At 40.1% G+C, this 17,174-nt stretch overlaps 1 protein-coding gene across 7 annotated transcripts in view; it reads right to left on the reverse strand.

The window, feature by feature from the left end:
• Window positions 1–17,174, reverse strand: part of TENM1 (teneurin transmembrane protein 1) — a 618,409-nt gene that overhangs the window by 374,232 nt on the left and 227,003 nt on the right. For 4 of the 7 annotated variants that reach the window (XM_064277561.1, XM_064277560.1, XM_064277562.1 and 1 more), the window contains exon 1: window positions 10,678–11,074. In XM_064277561.1, the coding sequence (XP_064133631.1) occupies window positions 10,678–10,916 (239 nt within the window). In that variant the 5' untranslated portion in view covers window positions 10,917–11,074. Of the gene's footprint in view, window positions 1–10,677; window positions 11,075–17,174 lie in introns of those variants that run through there. The other 3 variants (XM_010594654.3, XM_003414757.3, XM_003414758.4) reach the window with 1 other exon arrangement.

The raw sequence follows: 17,174 nt of genomic DNA on the forward strand, positions 1-17,174 counted from the left end.
ACAGCTAGTAAGGAGCTGAATTCAACCTCTTGTACAATCCAAACTCTTAACTACTGTGCTGTATCGCTTTCATGAAGAAAGCACATCAAAGCTACAAAATAAGGATTGACATTCATCCTACAGAGAGTGAAAAGAAAGGATTTTTGGAGAACAATCACAGAATAAGAGAATCCAGAAACTCTAGTATGTCCGAGGATGGGTCTCTGGATAAGAAAGGAAAATGAGGGAATTTAACAACAGGAATTCCAGAATGAAATTTAGACTTCTGACCCAGATCTTAAGAATGATGGTCTTTTTTTGGTTCCAGAGTGATTATCGCTTATTAGTACTAGAAAGAACGTATTTGCTCAAGGAAGAATAATGCCTAACATCACTGAAATGGATAACTGGTATGCCACGCTCTACCCAGAATGCCTTTTCTACCATTTTTCACCTAATGACTCAAGATTTTAGAGCGAAATAATTTTTAGGTCATTTTCTCAGGGAAGTCTCCACTTTCCCTCCTTTACCTATCTCAACACTTCCTCTGCCACCACTATTCCCTTGTGGGTTTGATCAACCACCTTGAAATGTTCTTACCTTGGGATTACTTAGCCTCAACAAAGCAATTATCATAGTATTATTATTTATTTCACTTTGTATTTAGTGGTTGAATCTGAAGACCCCGGACCCACAGTCTGGGTTCAAATCCTGGATTTGCTATTTCCTATCTATGGGATTTTATAAAGTTCCTAAACCTCTGCATGCCTCAGTTTCCTTGTCTCTCAATTTAATAGTACCTACCTTGGGTTTTTTTTTTTTTTTTTTTTACCACATAAAGTTATTGTAAGAATTAAAGCAGCTTACAAGGGCATAAAGTTTTACAAGGACTTAGTACAGTGCTTGTTGTTGTTGTTAGGTACCTTTTAGTTGATTCCAACTCATAGCGACGCTATGTACAACAGAAAGAAACACTGCCCAGTCCTGCACCATCCTCACAATCCTTGCTGTGTTTGAACCCATTGTTGCAGCCACTGTGTCAATCCATCTCATCAAGGGTCTTCCTCTTTTTTGCTGACCCTGTACCCTACCAAGCATGATGTCCATCTCGAGGGACTGATTTCTCTTGATAACATGTCCAAAGTATGTGAGACGAGGTCTTGCCATCCTCCCATCTAAGGACCACTCTGTCTGCATTTCTTCCAAGACAGACTTGTTCGTTCTTCTGGCAGTCCGTGGTATATTCAACACTCTTTGCCAACACCATAATTCAAAGGTGTCAATTCTTCTTCAGTCTTCCTTATTCATTGTCCAGCTTTCACATGCATATTATGAGATTGAAAATACCATGGCTTGGGTCAGGCACACATTAGTCTTCAAGGTGACATCTTTGCTTTTTAACACTTTAAAGTGTTCTTTTGTGGCAGATTTGCCCAATGCAATACATTATTTGATTTCTTGACTGCTGCTTCCACGGGTGTTGATTGTGGATCCAAGTAAAATGAAATCCTTGACAACTTCGATCTTATCTCCATTTATCATGATGTTGCATATCGATCCATTTGTGAGGATTTTTGTTTTCCTTATGTTGAGGTATAATCCATACCGAAGGCTGTGGTCTTTGATCTTCATCAGTAAGTGCTTCAAGTCCTCTTCAATTTCAGGAAGGACGGTTGGGTCATATGCATATTGCATGCATATTGGCATGTAGGATATGCTATCATTATTATTGCTTCTGCTAGTCCATAAGTTTCTTGAGCACAGGGACTCTTATTCCTCATAGGAGCTGCAGTGCACAATGAGTGCCCAATAAATGTTTGTGGAATGCCTCACTTTGTAGGACATGCTCAACAATCTGCAGTCTGGGAGGTATATGTGAATACTGGCTGTTTTTAGGCAGACTAAAGGTAATGTGGCTCTCTGAACTCTGGTGACTCTGAATTCTTCTCCTTGCTGACAGGCCTGTGTCAGGCTCTTATATTGAAAACAAGATTTATTGTGCACTTTGTACATGCCAGGCTTTGAGAGAACATCTTACATATATTATCTCATATAATTCTCACAACAGCACTGCAAGGTAGGGTCTATCATTATCTCCACTTAACAAATGGGGAAATTGAGACCCATTAAAGTTAAGTAGTGTCCAAGTTCACAGAGATATAAGCAGTTGAGTCCAGGACTGTTTGAGCAAATATGCTTACACATATCACCACCCGGACTCTCCATTTTTGGCAACTTACACATCTTTCCAGATAATATCCTCCCCCCCAAAAAAGACAATCTAGCCGCTGGGAATGCTGAGAGAAGGCTTGAAGAAGGAGGTAGAAAGGCTGATCTCTTCTGAATAAGAGAGGACTCAGGGAAGAACGGAGCCCTGGTGGTGAAGTAGCTAAGCACTACCACTGCTAACCAAAAGGTTGGCAGTTCGAATCCACCAGGTGCTCCTTGGAAACCCTGTGGGGGCAGTTCTACTCTGTCCTACAGGGCCTCTATGAGTCGGAATTGACTCTATGGCAACGGGTATGCTTTTTTGGTTTGGTCAGGAAAGAACATAATCCTGCACGTACTGGGTAGTCAGGGTGTTGTTTTTATGAAAGACAGAAGGCAGGCAGCAATCCAGAAGCTCTTCTGGAAATTTACCACAGGGCAGTCTTACAGAGCCATAGAGGTATGTACCATCAAAACGTAGGGGAATGATTGTAATCATTAGGACATGATAGAAAAAAGAGTATATTGTATTTAAAAGCATGTTAAGAGGGGAAGTAGAAAGATGTTGCGTGTATTTACTTGGAGGGCAGGATCCATAAACAAAAGAGTAGATACGTCTTTAATTAGATGAAGATGGAAAAAAAAGGGACAAAAAGTAGAATTGTCTCTTGTTGTTGCTATCATTATTACTAAGATTTATCGAGTGCTTACTAAGTGTCTCACTGCTCTAAGCACATTGCAAGCATTAACTCATTTAATTCTCCCAACAACCTTCTGGAGTTAAGTCTTACTATCATCCTTACTTTACTGGTAAGAAACCTGAGGCATGGAAATGTTAAGTAATGTGCCTAAGGTCACACAGCTAATAGGTGATAGATCAGGGACTCTACAATAAGCCAGTAAGTCAGAGGTAGGAAATGGACGCTCATTTCCAACATAGATCACAGAAGTGTCAAAGGAGTAAAATGCAGTAAATACGAGTGATTTCAGTTCCACAGACATCTGCCAGACTTACTTAGCTAAAGGCAAATATATGACAAGTCCTCAGCCTCCCTGTTGACAACTACATCTTCTAAAAGGTAGAGAAAATGGTAAGGGGACTTGCTTCTCTGAGCAACTGAAAACAGAGAAACTGGCTGATGAGCTGTAGAATGGGGACCTTTACAGAACGCAACCATTTTATCTTAGAGTCCATAAGTACCTTGTTGTTGTTAGGTGCCATCAAGTCAGTTTCAACTCATAGCGACCCTATAACTGAACACTGCCCAGTCCTGTGCCATCCTCACAATCGTTGCTCTGCTTGAGTCCATTTTTGCAGTCACTGTGTCAGTTTAACTCGTTGAAGGTCTTCCTCTTTTTCCCTGACCTTCTAACTTACCAAGTGTGATGGCCTTCTCCAGGGACCGGTCCCTCTTGATAGCATGACCAAAGTACTTGAGAAGAAGTCTCGCCATCCTCATTTCCAAGAAGCATTTTGGATGTACTTTTTCCAAGACAGATTTGTTTGTTCTTTTAGGCAGTCCATGGTATATTCAATATTTTTCACCAACACCATAATTCAAATGCATCAATTCTTCTTTCATCTTCCTTGTTCATTGTCCAGGTTTCACGTACACATGAGGCAATTGAAAATACCATGGCTTGGGTCAGTAGCATCTTAGTCCTCAAAGTGATATCTTTGCTTTTTAACGCTTTAAAAAGGTCTTTTGCAGCAGACTTGACCAATGCAATATGTCATTTGATCTCTTGACTGCTGCTTCCATGGGCATTGATCGTGGATCTAAGTAAAATGAAGTCCTTGACAACTTCAATATTTTCTCCGTTTATCATGATGGTGCTTATTGGTTCAATTGTGAGGATTTTTGTTTTCTTTATGTTGAGGTGTCATCCATAATGAAGACTATAGTCTTTGATCTTCTTCAGTGAGTGGTTCAAGTTCTCTTCACTTTCAACAAGCAAGGTTGTGTCATCTGCATATCGTAAGTTGTTAATGAGTCTTCCTCCAGTCCTGATGCCCCCTTCTTCTGCATATAGTCCAGCTTCTTGGATTATTTGCTCAGCCTACAGACTGAATAAATATGGCAAAAGATACAATCCTGATGCACACCTTTCCTGATTTTAATCCACGAATTATCCCATTGTTCTGCATCTTAGTCTATGTGCAGGTTCCGCATGAGCACAATTAAGTGATCTGGGACTTCCATTCTTAGAAATGTTATCCATAATTTGTTATGATATACATTAAAAAAAACCCCGTTGCCATCATATGAAGTACATTATGAAGGAAAAACCCTAGACAAGGAAGGTAGCTCTCTAAAGTGAAAAAACAGATGCAATTTCATGCCTTGAGATACTCTAAAATGGAAATGAATTAAGAGAGTTGGGGAGGTTTGTTATCTAATGGAACCAGCTACCTGTATTGGATACTCTCCGTTCAATTTAGATTTCTAAAGAACACATAGCATAAGAAAGAGATAAAAACAAGGATAAATAAATACAAAATATGTGATGAAAACAGTGCCAAGAAGGTTCAGATCCCAAATGAATCTTAGGTTTGGGGGAAAAAAAACACTGCTAAAGATGACAGATTTTTTTTTTTTTTTTAAATAAGTATGATTAGAGCAAGAATAAGATAGACCTGCAACTCACGCAATGTTATTGGATGATCAAGATCAGGGAGATCTTCTCAACTACTGCCTTTTTTTTGTGACAAAGAATAATCATAGCCTTAAAGAGTCAAACAAACACCAATAAATCATAAATTCAAGCCTGAGACAGGCCAGGTGTTCATAAGAAATCACTCCAATGTTCTGTTGTTATTGTCGTTAGGTGCCATCGAGTCGGTTCTGACTCATAGCGACCCTATGTACAACAGAATGGAACACTGCCTGGTCCTGCGCCATCCTCACAATCGTTGTTATGCTTAAGCCCATTGTTGCAGTCACCGTGTCAATCCATCTCATTGAGGGTCTTCCTCTTTTTCACTGACCATGTACTTTACTCAGCATGATGTCCTTCTCTAGGTACTGATCCCTCCTGACAACATGTCCCAAGCATGTGAGACATAGTCTTGCCACCTTTGCTTCCAAGGAGCTCTCTGGTTGTACTTCTTCTGAGACAGATTTGGTCATTATTTTGGCAGTCCATGGTGTATTAAATATTCTTTGCCATTACCACAATTCAAAGGTGTCAATTCTTCACTCTTCTTATTCATTGTCCAGCTTTTGCTTGCATAGGAGGCAACTGAAAACGCCATGGCTTAGGTCAGGCGCACCTTTAGTCTTCAAGGTGAAATCTTTGATTTCAACATTTTAAAGAGGTCTTTTGCAGCAGATTTGCCCAATGTAATGTGTCTTCTGATTTCTTGACTGCTGCTTCCATGGGTGTTGACTGTGGATCCAAGTAAAATGAAATCCTTGACAACTTCAAACTTTTCTCCATTTATCATGATGCTGTTTATTGGTCCAGTGGTGAGGATTTTTGTTTTCTTTATGTTGAGGTGTAATCCATACTGAAGGCAGTGGTCTTAGGTCTTCATCAGTATGTGGTTCAAGTCCTCTTCACTTTCAGCAAGCAAGGTTGTGTCATCTGCATAACGCAGATTGTTAATGAGTCTTACTCCAATCCTGATGCCACATTCTTCTTCATAAAGTCCAGCTTCTTGGATTATTTGCTCAGGATACATATTGAATAGGTATGATGAAAGGATACAACCCTGATGCACACCTTTCCTGAATTTAAACCACGCAGTATCCCCTTGTTCTGTTTGAATGACTCCCTCTTGATCTACGTACAGGTTCCTCATGAGCACAATTAAGTGTTCTCGAATTCCCATTCTTCGCAATGTTATCCATAATTTGTTGTGACCCACACAGTCGAATGCCTTTACATAGTCAATAAAACACAGGTATACATCTTTCTGGTATTCTCTACTTTCAGCCAGGATCCGTCTGACATCAGCAACGATTTCCCTGGTTCCACGTCCTCTTCAGTGCTCTAAATGAATAAAAATCATATTCCAGGGTGGTGAGAGGTCTTATAGACTGGATTTCCTAGTCATAGTTGTTTAAGTTGCAGGCACTGTGGTGTAGGGGAAATATGTCAGAAGACTCGAGACAGCAAATATTGGCTTTGATTTTCAAAAGGCACAGAAAGCACATGGGCTCCTTAGACTAGATCAAGAACCATCCTGTTAATTGACTACAAAATTCTAGAACAGGTTTTTAAAAGGTTGATGTGTGAGCACTTAGAAAAAAAAAAGGAGAAATCATGAGAAGGCAGTATAAATTCTCTAAGAACAAGCCATGTTAGACAAATCTCATTTCATTTCTATTTTTGACATGGTTATTGGATTGGCAGATCAGTAAAAATGTAGGTACACTGCATCTGGATATCAGCAAGGCATTTGACAAGGTCTCTCATGATAAGCCTGTGAACAAAAAAGGAGAAATGTGTGTTGTACGCTAGAAAAATAATGCTGCCTGATGGATAAATGTCAAACTGCAGGGAGGTTTCTAGTGGCATACCACAGAGTTCTGACCTTGATCTTGTCCTAGGTAACATTTTTACTAATGACATGAAAATGTGGAAAGCATATCTCACCAACCTACAGATCACAATTTTGAGGACAAACGCCAAATACTTTGTATGGCAGAATTAGAATTCAGCTACATCTCCACAGGCTAACAAGATAAAATCAAATTAGGCCAAATTAAGGCTATAAACATATTTACACATGCACCTCCTCCATCCAAACAAGCAATTAAAAAAGCTTCAGCTATATAATTATAGAATAAATGAAATGTGGCTTAGCCTCGGAACTTGTTAAAAAAAAAAAAACATGTAAGGGTTTAGTTACCAGTGTTCTAAATGTGAACCCGTTATGGCACATGGCAACCAAAAAAGCTGATACTGGAGTAGACAGCATTAACAGAAATATACAGTGAGGACAAGGGAGGTGATTCATTGCTGGTCACAGCACACAATCCTGAACGATCTGTTCCCAGCCCTTGCTCAAGGGGCAGCCACAGGTGGACTAAGAAAGAAAGAAAGAAAGAAAAAAAAAAAACCCAAAACTGTTGCTGTCAAATCGATTCTGACTCATAGTGACCCTATAGGACAGAGTAGAACTGCCCCGTATGGTTTCCAAAGAGTGGTTGGTGGATTCGAATACTGCTGATCCTTTTGGTTAGCAGCCGAGCTCTTAACTACTACGCCATCAGGCATCAGGGCTCCATAGGTGGGTATGTATATATATATATATATATATATATATATATATATATATATAAAATCATATCACCTTTCCCTCCCCCTAGCCTCAGCAGACTGAAAGAATAACTGACTAAAGGCAGGCAATCTGTAGGCTTGCCAAGAAACTAAAACATGGCCTGATAAAAAAAAAGGACAAACTGGGCTGATTAAAGCTCCTCTGTTAGTTTTTTTGAACCAAGAAATACCAAGGGAATTAGGCAATGGGACATGAAGGTGAAGGGATGTGGCGAAAGGTGCCAGGAGGTACACTTGGGGCTATGTAGTGCAGTGGAAACCAGAGACATTGTTACAAGAAAGTAGAAACTAAGTGGTAGACAAAAGCAATACTGAGTTGATGGAAAGAATATGCTACCGGACAAAGAAAGAGACAGAAGGAGCAACCTTCAGAGAAATGCTGAGTCATATTAGTGTCCTTCCTTTGGTATTGACCAGTGTTTCCTGGTGCCCAGAGACTAAAGATATACTTAAAAGAAGCTCTCAGGTCCTTGAGGCAACCTGAATGGACTCTGCTCCTGACCGAAGAGCCTAGTAAGAACTCATACTCGCATCAACCTTTGACATTATACTTCAAGAGCAGTTTGGACAAACTGGAGTGTATTCTAAAGAAGGATAACAGAAAGAAGGATTTGAAAGTAGGTCATGTGAGGAACAGGAGAAGGAACTGAGGAAATATTTAGCCCAAAGAAGAGAAGAAGCGGGAAGAGTTGCCAGCAAATATCCTAAGAGAGCAGTGGTGATTCAGTGGTAGAATTTTCGTCTTCCGTGAGGGATACCTGGGTTCGATTCCCGGCCAATGCACCCCATGCACAGCCACCACCTGTCTTTCAGTGATGGCTTGCTTGCTGTAATGATGATGAACAGTGTTCAGTGGAGCTTCCACATTAAGACAGACTAGGAAGATAGGCCTGGCAATCCACCCCCCCAAATCAGCCAAGGAAAACCCTATGGATCACAATGGTCTGATTCTGTTGTGTATGGGGTTGCCATGAGTTGAGGCTGACTCAATGGCAGCTAACAACAACAACATCTGAAGGGCTGTTAGGTGCGAGATGGATTTTATTTATTCTGTGGGACCCTAGAACTCTAGTACCAATGGGCAGAAGTCAAAATATGGTAAATTCTGATTCAATGATAACCTTCCAATAATTAGTTGAGATGGAATGGAATGCCTTAGGAAAGGACCAGTTCCCTATTTTGGAGACATTTAAGCACAGGCAGGTGACCCCCTTATAAGAATAATAATGTCACCTTTAATTTGTATAATGCTATACAATGTACGAGGTACTTTCTCTTATACTACCTTGACCTCCCTAACAACCTGCTGAGGCAGGCATTTTTACATTCAGTGCCACAGATGAGGAAGTCAAGGTTCAGAAAGGCTATGTAACAGAGCATAAGAGTAAGTGCCAGGGTACCCCACAGAGTTACCTTTTATTTGACTACATATGAAATGAACATTTTTAAGGATATATTTGGAAAATCCTAGTTTATCAGTCTGATAGGGCTTCTAGGTTTTTTTTTTTTAAATTCATCTTTTTTGAGGCTGAATATATTTTCAAATGTACTAAAAAGGTACTCTGTGCTCAGTCTCACATGAAAACTTATGTTCTCTGCATCTTATGAAACTGAGACCAATTAATACATTCCTTGTCTAGATACAGAAGGCCCGTGGGTGCAGTTTGTACAAACATGCCTAGATGTACATTTCAAATAAGAATACTTTTCTCTCTCCATTTGTCTGAGCCCATTCCCTACCCTCCTTCCAGATTTCCTGTTATTTGGCTTCTTAGAAGACAGGAGTGTGTTTGTCAGGATTGCTAGCTAACTAACCCCTTCCCACTCCAGTTTCCTCAGGTCTCTACAAGGGAATTAAAAGGAAAGTAAATAAATCACCATGGTTTCTGAAAACTCCTTGCTTCTCTCACTTTCCTTACCTTCCCTCTTTTGATTAAAAAAAAAAAAAGAATGATACACAAATTCTATCACTAATACAGTTCTAGTCATAGGTGCTGACTGCTATATTTTCTGTTGGGAGATATCAGAAATACCAGTTTATGAAGCTCTTTAATCTGGTAAGTGATAGATGATACAGAGATTCCTGGATTTGGGCCATAGTACTTTCAGTTCATTGATGGTGACATATTCTCTGATGCCATGTCTGGCATTTAATTTAATATGCTGCTGAGGAAAAAAAAAACAGTCTTATAATGTGAGTTTGTTAGTCCTCCCCTTTCAGTCCCAGTTTGCAGATATCAGAATAGAAGTTGATCGGAGTTGACACCAGACATTGTTTATCAAGAGGTATATTATGCCCATTGTTTATATGTAAATGTGTTTAGAAAAACTTTAGTGATAGATAGAAAAAAAGATATACAGAAAACAAGGGGAAGTCCTTGAATTTAAAAGATAACAGAATGCTACGTTTTATTAGTTATTATTTTTCACTATTAGTAGTAAGTTGTAATGTTTGATTTAAGAAAGACTGACTAGAAATGATGACTAATTTCTCAGTCAATCACATCTAGTGCTAAAGCCTATTATGATCAAGGGACCTAGACCTGTGGAGGAGTTGTCCTTAAATTACATGATGAAGATTAGAAGAGCAAATATGGAAGCCTAAATACATGAAGTGAAAGAAAAATTGAGGTGAACGCTTTTGCTCAAAAGACCAAACTTCATTTTAAAGGCAGAGTCAAGTTTTCGAAATGACACACGTACTTCCAATTCATGAAACAACTCCTCCCTTTAAAGGTTTGAAGGCAATTTGCTTTTTCAAAGAATCTTATAATAAATAAAATGCAAACAATCACTGCTCCTCCAGTTGCGCTTGGATTTTCCTGCATTATTGCAGTATCTTAAAACAAAGGGCAATTGCTTTCACTTTGACGCTGCAATGATAGCTAGATAATTGCTTTGCTTCATATGTTTTTGTGGGTGTCTGACTGTGGAGTGTTTATGCACCTGTGGTGCTATCTTTTCATGTGCATCTGCTTTGGTGTGTGTGTCTGTGTGTGTGCCTGGATCTAGGGGTGTGTGTGCCTGTGTGTGCATCTGTGCCTGTGGAGGGGTCTGCCATTTTGTCCATGCTTCTGGTGTGTATCTGTGGGTACGGCTGTGTGTCTCTGCAGATGTCTATGGTCAAATGAGCTTCTGTACTCAGTGGAATCATCCCCAGCCCAAGCTTAAGTTTAGTGGAATCAATAATAACTCAAGTACCTGGTCTCCAATGGTATGTTGCTATTCATGACCCAGCTGTTATGCAGATGAACTGAATCCTGTGTACTGGTTGGGGGAGCAGGAGCAGCTGGGCTGGGCTGGCTGCGGGTAGTCATTGATCTCCTCTGAAGAGAGTCTGCTGTAGGGGGTGGCTTCCTGGCACAGGTGCAGGCATGTGGAGGCGGCGGTGGCGGCGGGAGAGGTCTGAAGGTGAACTGGTTGTGTGGGCTGCTCTGCATGTCTAAGGAGAGAAGAAAAACACAAAATAGAGACTTACTCTCCCGTTTGGCAGTCAGGAAAACACAGCATGTCAGACTTACCAGGATTTCAGAATAATATAACCTGTCGGGGAGGAGGTGTTAGAGTTTTAAGTTCCGTCTATCTGTAAAAATGTCACTTAACTTACAAAAGCACGTGTGGCACGCTTATGAAATGTAAAGCATCCACAGTTGCATTTACATGTAAATTCTTCAGGGCTATAGCAGCTAAAAAGTAAATGAGGCCGCCTCACACAATTTGTCATAGTTTCTGCTACGGAACAAATAAATCATCAACAAGACACTGACTTACAGAACAGAAGCAAGCTGATTTCCATCAGTTGCAAAAATCTCACTTCAGAAAATACCAGTGAAAGGCAAAAATTTGTTGCGAGGAAAATCATTCGGCGCTTCAAATAAAAACATAAGGCCACCTTCTGGCTTACCTCAGGAAAGGATGCTAGCCTGCCTACCCAGAAGCAAATCTATACTTCTGAAAAACAGCTCACGAATGTATAAGTCAACTGTGTGAAACTAATCTCTCTGTCAGCCCCCTAACTCAGAGTACTACTTGTAAAAGGTAGGCTAAAAGGACTTCGTTCAGGTTATGACGGTATTTCCACAGCCACGCAAAGCACAGTCCATGCCCCTCCCCCCTTGCCACACCTTTCTAGGAGCTCTGCCATATTAGCGGCCCCTTAGGCAGCAGGGATACCCTTATTCTACCCGTTTGCAGAGGGTGCAGCCTGGGACAGCGGTCCTCAGACTTCTGTTACTGCTCTTGTTTGGTATTTTTCCACTGTTTTCCTGGCAGGCGCACGTAAAGGCAGCGCGTTAGGATTTGGCCCATGAAAAATACCCTAATTAAATCCCTTTGAAAAGAAATCGGTAGTGTAGCTGATAGCCACCTCTCTTCCATGGGAGGAACATAATAGATGTCAAGTGATTTCTTGTAGCACCAGCACGTTCCGGATAAACTTTGTAGACAGCATGGCTTTGTCCCACCTCCCAAATGACTGAGAGTTGAAAAGCATAAAAATGCCAGAGGCTTTCGATGCTTAGCAAAGGGCTCAGCTGGTTTGTGCTAAGGCCTACTTTACAGTGGCTGATCACAGAAAAAAATCACTTCTTTCAATCCTTCTGTCTCAAACTTGCATTTTAAAGACATTGACATGTTCTGTATATTTTAAAACGATATTAATATCCCAAGAGTAGGACAAATTCTCGGCTGTATTTTCTCGTATAGGTAGCCCTCCCTTTAAATGAACTTGCGATATGAAAATCTGAATTGTACAAAAGATAGATATGGAAGGAAGGGGTAAGCATTCACTTTAGATAGTCAGCTACCCTTTTATATTTAAAAGGAACTAATATGTTTCATGAATTTTCTTTTATTCCAGGCCCGCTCCAAATCCCATATCTACTAAAAAACCATCACAAGTACTTATTACCTTTTTTTTTAACCTCTGGGATTGTACTCATAACCAGAACCAGAATCATGCTTTCCATCCTTGGAACTTAAAGAAGCATAAAATTCTAAAACCCAAAGGATCTTGCAGATCTGTTCATTTTGGAAATGAGAAAACTGATACCCAGAAAATTACTTGTCCAAAGTCAATTGGCTAGTAACATAGCAGGACTAGAACTCACGTCTCCTGACTCTCTGGCCAATGCTCCATTCACTGTACTGCAGATCTCTGTAATACAAGTTATCTTTCTCCCGCTTAAGATTCAGAGACACCAAATCCTCTGCATGCTCTGAATTTGTCAATCATGATATCCCACCTTTCGTTGCAGTTATTCTTTTACATGTCTGCTTCCATCTTCGACCATGTCTACCTAAATGCAGAAATGAAGGCAGTGTGGTGTGATGCAGCTAAGCATAGAGGAGAGGGCATAGAATTTTGAGGTCAGGCAAACCTGGATTTGAGTTCTCCTGCCTCTGCCACTTAGAAGCCTTAACCCTTCACTTGTAAAATGGAGATAATAATCTTTTCTTCTAACAATTAAACGAGGTAAATCAAGTAATACGTGTCTGCACATAGCAGGTCATTGACTATTTGTTCATTGAATGAATGGTAGAAAAGAAAACTTTAAGACTGAAAAGTACCGCAGGGATCAGCTAGTTCGGCCCTCCCCCCTCTCTTCTCCATCTTATGGATGAGGAACCCAAGGCTCAGAGAGGTGAAGTGACTTGCTCAAAGTCATCTGACTTGAAAATGAATTCACCTGCCTATGTCTGATAATCCCCAGCTCAGTACTCTTTCTATTATACTGTTCTGGAAAAGAAATACAACTCTCTTCTCTGACTTTAACACTTATTGTTCTTTTCATAAATTTGACCCCTCAGTTTGCAATATTACAGCATTACCATAATATTCCATGTGTTTTGCCTTACCTCCCCAAATAGACTACATGTTTCTTAGAGCAAGGCCATGTTCTACTTCTCTTGCATGTCACGTAGCACTGAAGCACAGGCCTGGGTATAGAGCAACATCCCTAAAAGTCGTTATTGATAAAAAAAAAAAAGTGTTTGACTAGTCCACAGGACTTGTAGACCCACCTCAATATATAGCGCATCCTTAGAAAGCTAGAAATAGAAATGCCCATATGATCCAGCAATCCCATTCCTAGGAATATAACCCTGAGAAATAAGAGTCACCACAAGAATACACATGTGCACACCCATGCTCACTGAAGCATTGTTGACAATAGCAAAAAGATGGAAACAACCTAGATGCCCATCAACAGATAAATGGATAATCAAACTGTGGTACATACACACCACGGAGTGTTACACAACGATAAAGAACAACGATGAATCTGTGAAGCATCTCACAATGTGGATGAATCTGGTGGGCATTATGCTGACTGAAATAAGTCAATCACAAAAGGACAAATATTGTATGAGAACACTACTATAAAAACTAATGAAAAGGTTTACACACAAAGAGAATCTTTGATGGTTACGAGGGAGGCGAGGGGTGGGATAGAAAAACACTAAATAGACAATAGGTAAGTGGTAACTTTGGTGAAGGGTAAGACAGAACACAATACTGGGGAAGCCAGCACAACCTGTACAAGGCAAGGTCATGGTAGCCCCATGGACATATCCAAACTCCCTGAGGGACCGAATTACTGGGCTGGGTAGGGGCTGAGGGGACCGTGGTCTCAGGGGACATCTAGTTCAATTGGCATAACATAGTTTATAAAGAAAATGTTCTACATTCTACTTTGGTGAGTAGTGTCTGGGGTCTTAAAAACCTGTGAGCAGCCATCTAAGATACTCCACTGGTCTCACCCCATCTGGAGCAAGGGAGAATGAAGAAAACTAAAGACACAAGGAAAGATTAGTCCAAAGGACTAACAGACCACAACTACCACAGCCTCCACCAGACTGAGTCCAGTACAACTAGATGGTACCTGGCTACCACCACTGACTGCTTTGATAAGGACCCTCACAATAGAGGGTCTGGGACATAGCTGGAAAAAAATATAGAACAAAATTCTAACTCACAAAAAAAAGAAAACAAAACAAAAACAAAAACCAGGCTTACTGGTCTGACAGAGACTGGAGAAACCCCAAGAGTACAGCCCCCGGAAACCCTTTTAGCTCAGTAATTAGGTCACTCCTGAAGTTCACCCTTCAGCCAAAGATTGAACAGGCCCATGGAACAAAACTAGACTAAAGGGGCACACCAGCCCAGAGGCAAGGACTAGAAGGCAGGAGGGAACAAGAAAGCTGGTAATAGGGAACCCAAGATCAATAAGGGGAAGTGTTGACATGTCATGGGGTTGTTAACCAATGTCATAAAGCAATATGTGTACTGTTTAATGAGAAGCTGGTTCTGTAAACCTTCATCTAAAGTACAATAAAAAATTTTTTTGCAACTCCTTTATTATAAAAATGATAAAATAATTGAAAAGTACAGTCATAGCGTTATTATAACATTTCTGTTGCAGGTAGAACTACTTCATATAGTCATTTTGATTATATATGTATATATATTTATATTATATATCCAAATTACTGTTCATTTTTGTTTCCATGTTTCAACTATGTGGAGGGTGCTCTGCTAGTTAACATTGTCTTTAAAAGCTTTCACAATGTCAGATTGCTGCACTGAGTGGAATACATCCGAACCTTAAGCCCTTGTGAAATGCAAATGATCTCAGCTTCACTCTTTTTTTCACCTCAGGAAAAAGATGGGGAATGAACTTGCTCCCTCCCAAATGAAGTAATTTAATCCTTGGGCTCCATGAAATGGGATTTCCCAGCATTAAACACTAATGAAAAATACATTTGTGTTCAGTGTCAGGAGCTCTAGCACACCAATTCCAGGGAGTTAAGAGTCACCTGCACTCACTTATAAGTGTATCTGGCAACCATACATTTCTGTGCCCAAGAGAGAGACGCAAGGGAGGAGGGGCGAGTGGTGATTATGCAAATGTGGATATCCAGTCGTACTTATAAGGCTTTCTGAAAGTAAATTAAGTTTTCAGATGAAAAGGTCTAATTCACATAATAAATACACTTGGATAGGAGCCAGCTTCAGGTTTGACCTCCTAAAATAACTTGGTAGGATAATCTTTCCGGGGAAAACTTCCTCCAGATTGTGTATCTAAGGCATTTTTCAGTGTGGCAGAGCTGTTAATAATAGAAGTATAAGCCTTCAGAAAAAATTAAGTGGGAGAAGAAACTTGTCATGCAGATTTTTTTTTCTTTTGCAAATAAACCTTATTTGAGTTATGTGTTAGAGAAATTTTCACTGAAAATAAGAGTCTCTCTGCTCAGAAGCACTGTCTGGGGGCTAAACAGGGTGTCTAACAGGGAATTTTGCCTCTTAATTTTATTAACGCATACAGTCAATTCTGCTCCAAGGCAACATGCATTCCTAAATATCACTAAGCTATGCAAAATAGCTCATGGGAGAAAAGCTTACGGGGAAAAAGGCATTGGGGCACAATGCTCAAAAACATTGTCAGTAACAAACGAAAAATAGGAACCTTATAAAAATGGTAGCACAGTTTTACATGTTAATGCTTAAGATATGCATAAATACTACAATAAATATGGCACTTTACCTTGGAAAAGACCCAGAGTTTGATTGTGGAAGTGGGTGTTGAAATGACTGCAGCTAGTGAGTTATTGTGAAGTGGTGGCAGGAGGGTTATCTGAATGGACAGAAAGTTAGTTGTAACACCCCATGTAGACGGTGAAGGCCCTAACACACGCAGTGTGGATGTTTCAGGTGTGTGCGCATGTGTACCATTTTGTGTATTCTGATGTGGCTGAGGTCAGTTGGGGGAAGTTTTCTGCGTTCATCTAGGGTTTCTCACAGATGGAATTATATATAAGCAAATGCAAAATTGTTACTTTTAAATTGTTCTGGAATAGACCAAAATTCACTTTTCCAAAACAAATGTAGTAGAGCTGGCAGGATTACAACATAATTTCCCATAGGTGTTAAACAATAAATATGATCATTGTTATGGCTGTGTCAAACAGATAATCTTCCTTGAAAAAACTGACCAAAGTAGTTTTGGCCTAGTTTTTTCCAGATCATTCTTTCCTTTAGTGACAACCCACCCCCACACCTCAACATGTCATTTTTTTGTTTGTTTTTTTTACAAAATTACTATTCAGTGTATGTTGTCAAAAAGGGAATATATATTCCTATAGCTCTTTTTTATAGCTCTAGAATAAGGTCACTGAGAGTCAGAAAGCCTGTCTGCACTTGCTGGCCTAAGTTTGTGTTTCATGACCCCATTGGCCAAGGAGGAGTGTATCTCTACAACGTTTTACCTGCAACTCTTGGAATTCTAAAATCTCTGAAAACTGAGAGTCTTTTGCTAATTCCTTTTGTGGCAAAACCTGACCTGAACTGCTTATGAGGCTATTTATTTATGCTCTTTATTTATCCCACCCAGTGTGAATTTTCATATATTTTGCTGCAAAAAGATGAATGTATTTTATAAAGGAGTGCTAGCTCACACCCTGTATGCATGACAGTATCTTTGTAAAATCTGAAAAAAAAATTAAATTCTGAAACAAGTGGACCACAGTGGTTTGGGATAACAGATTGTGGGCCAGTATTAGTATTTAGAAACCCCTGGTGGCGTAGTGGTGAAGAGCTATGGCTGCTAACTAAACGGTTGGCAGTTTGAATCCACCAGGCGCTCCTTGGAAACCCTATGGGGCAATTCTACTCCGTCCTATAGGGTCACCAAGAGTCGGAA

Source organism: Loxodonta africana, chromosome X (genome assembly GCF_030014295.1).
Source record: "Loxodonta africana isolate mLoxAfr1 chromosome X, mLoxAfr1.hap2, whole genome shotgun sequence".
NCBI lineage: Eukaryota > Metazoa > Chordata > Mammalia > Proboscidea > Elephantidae > Loxodonta > Loxodonta africana.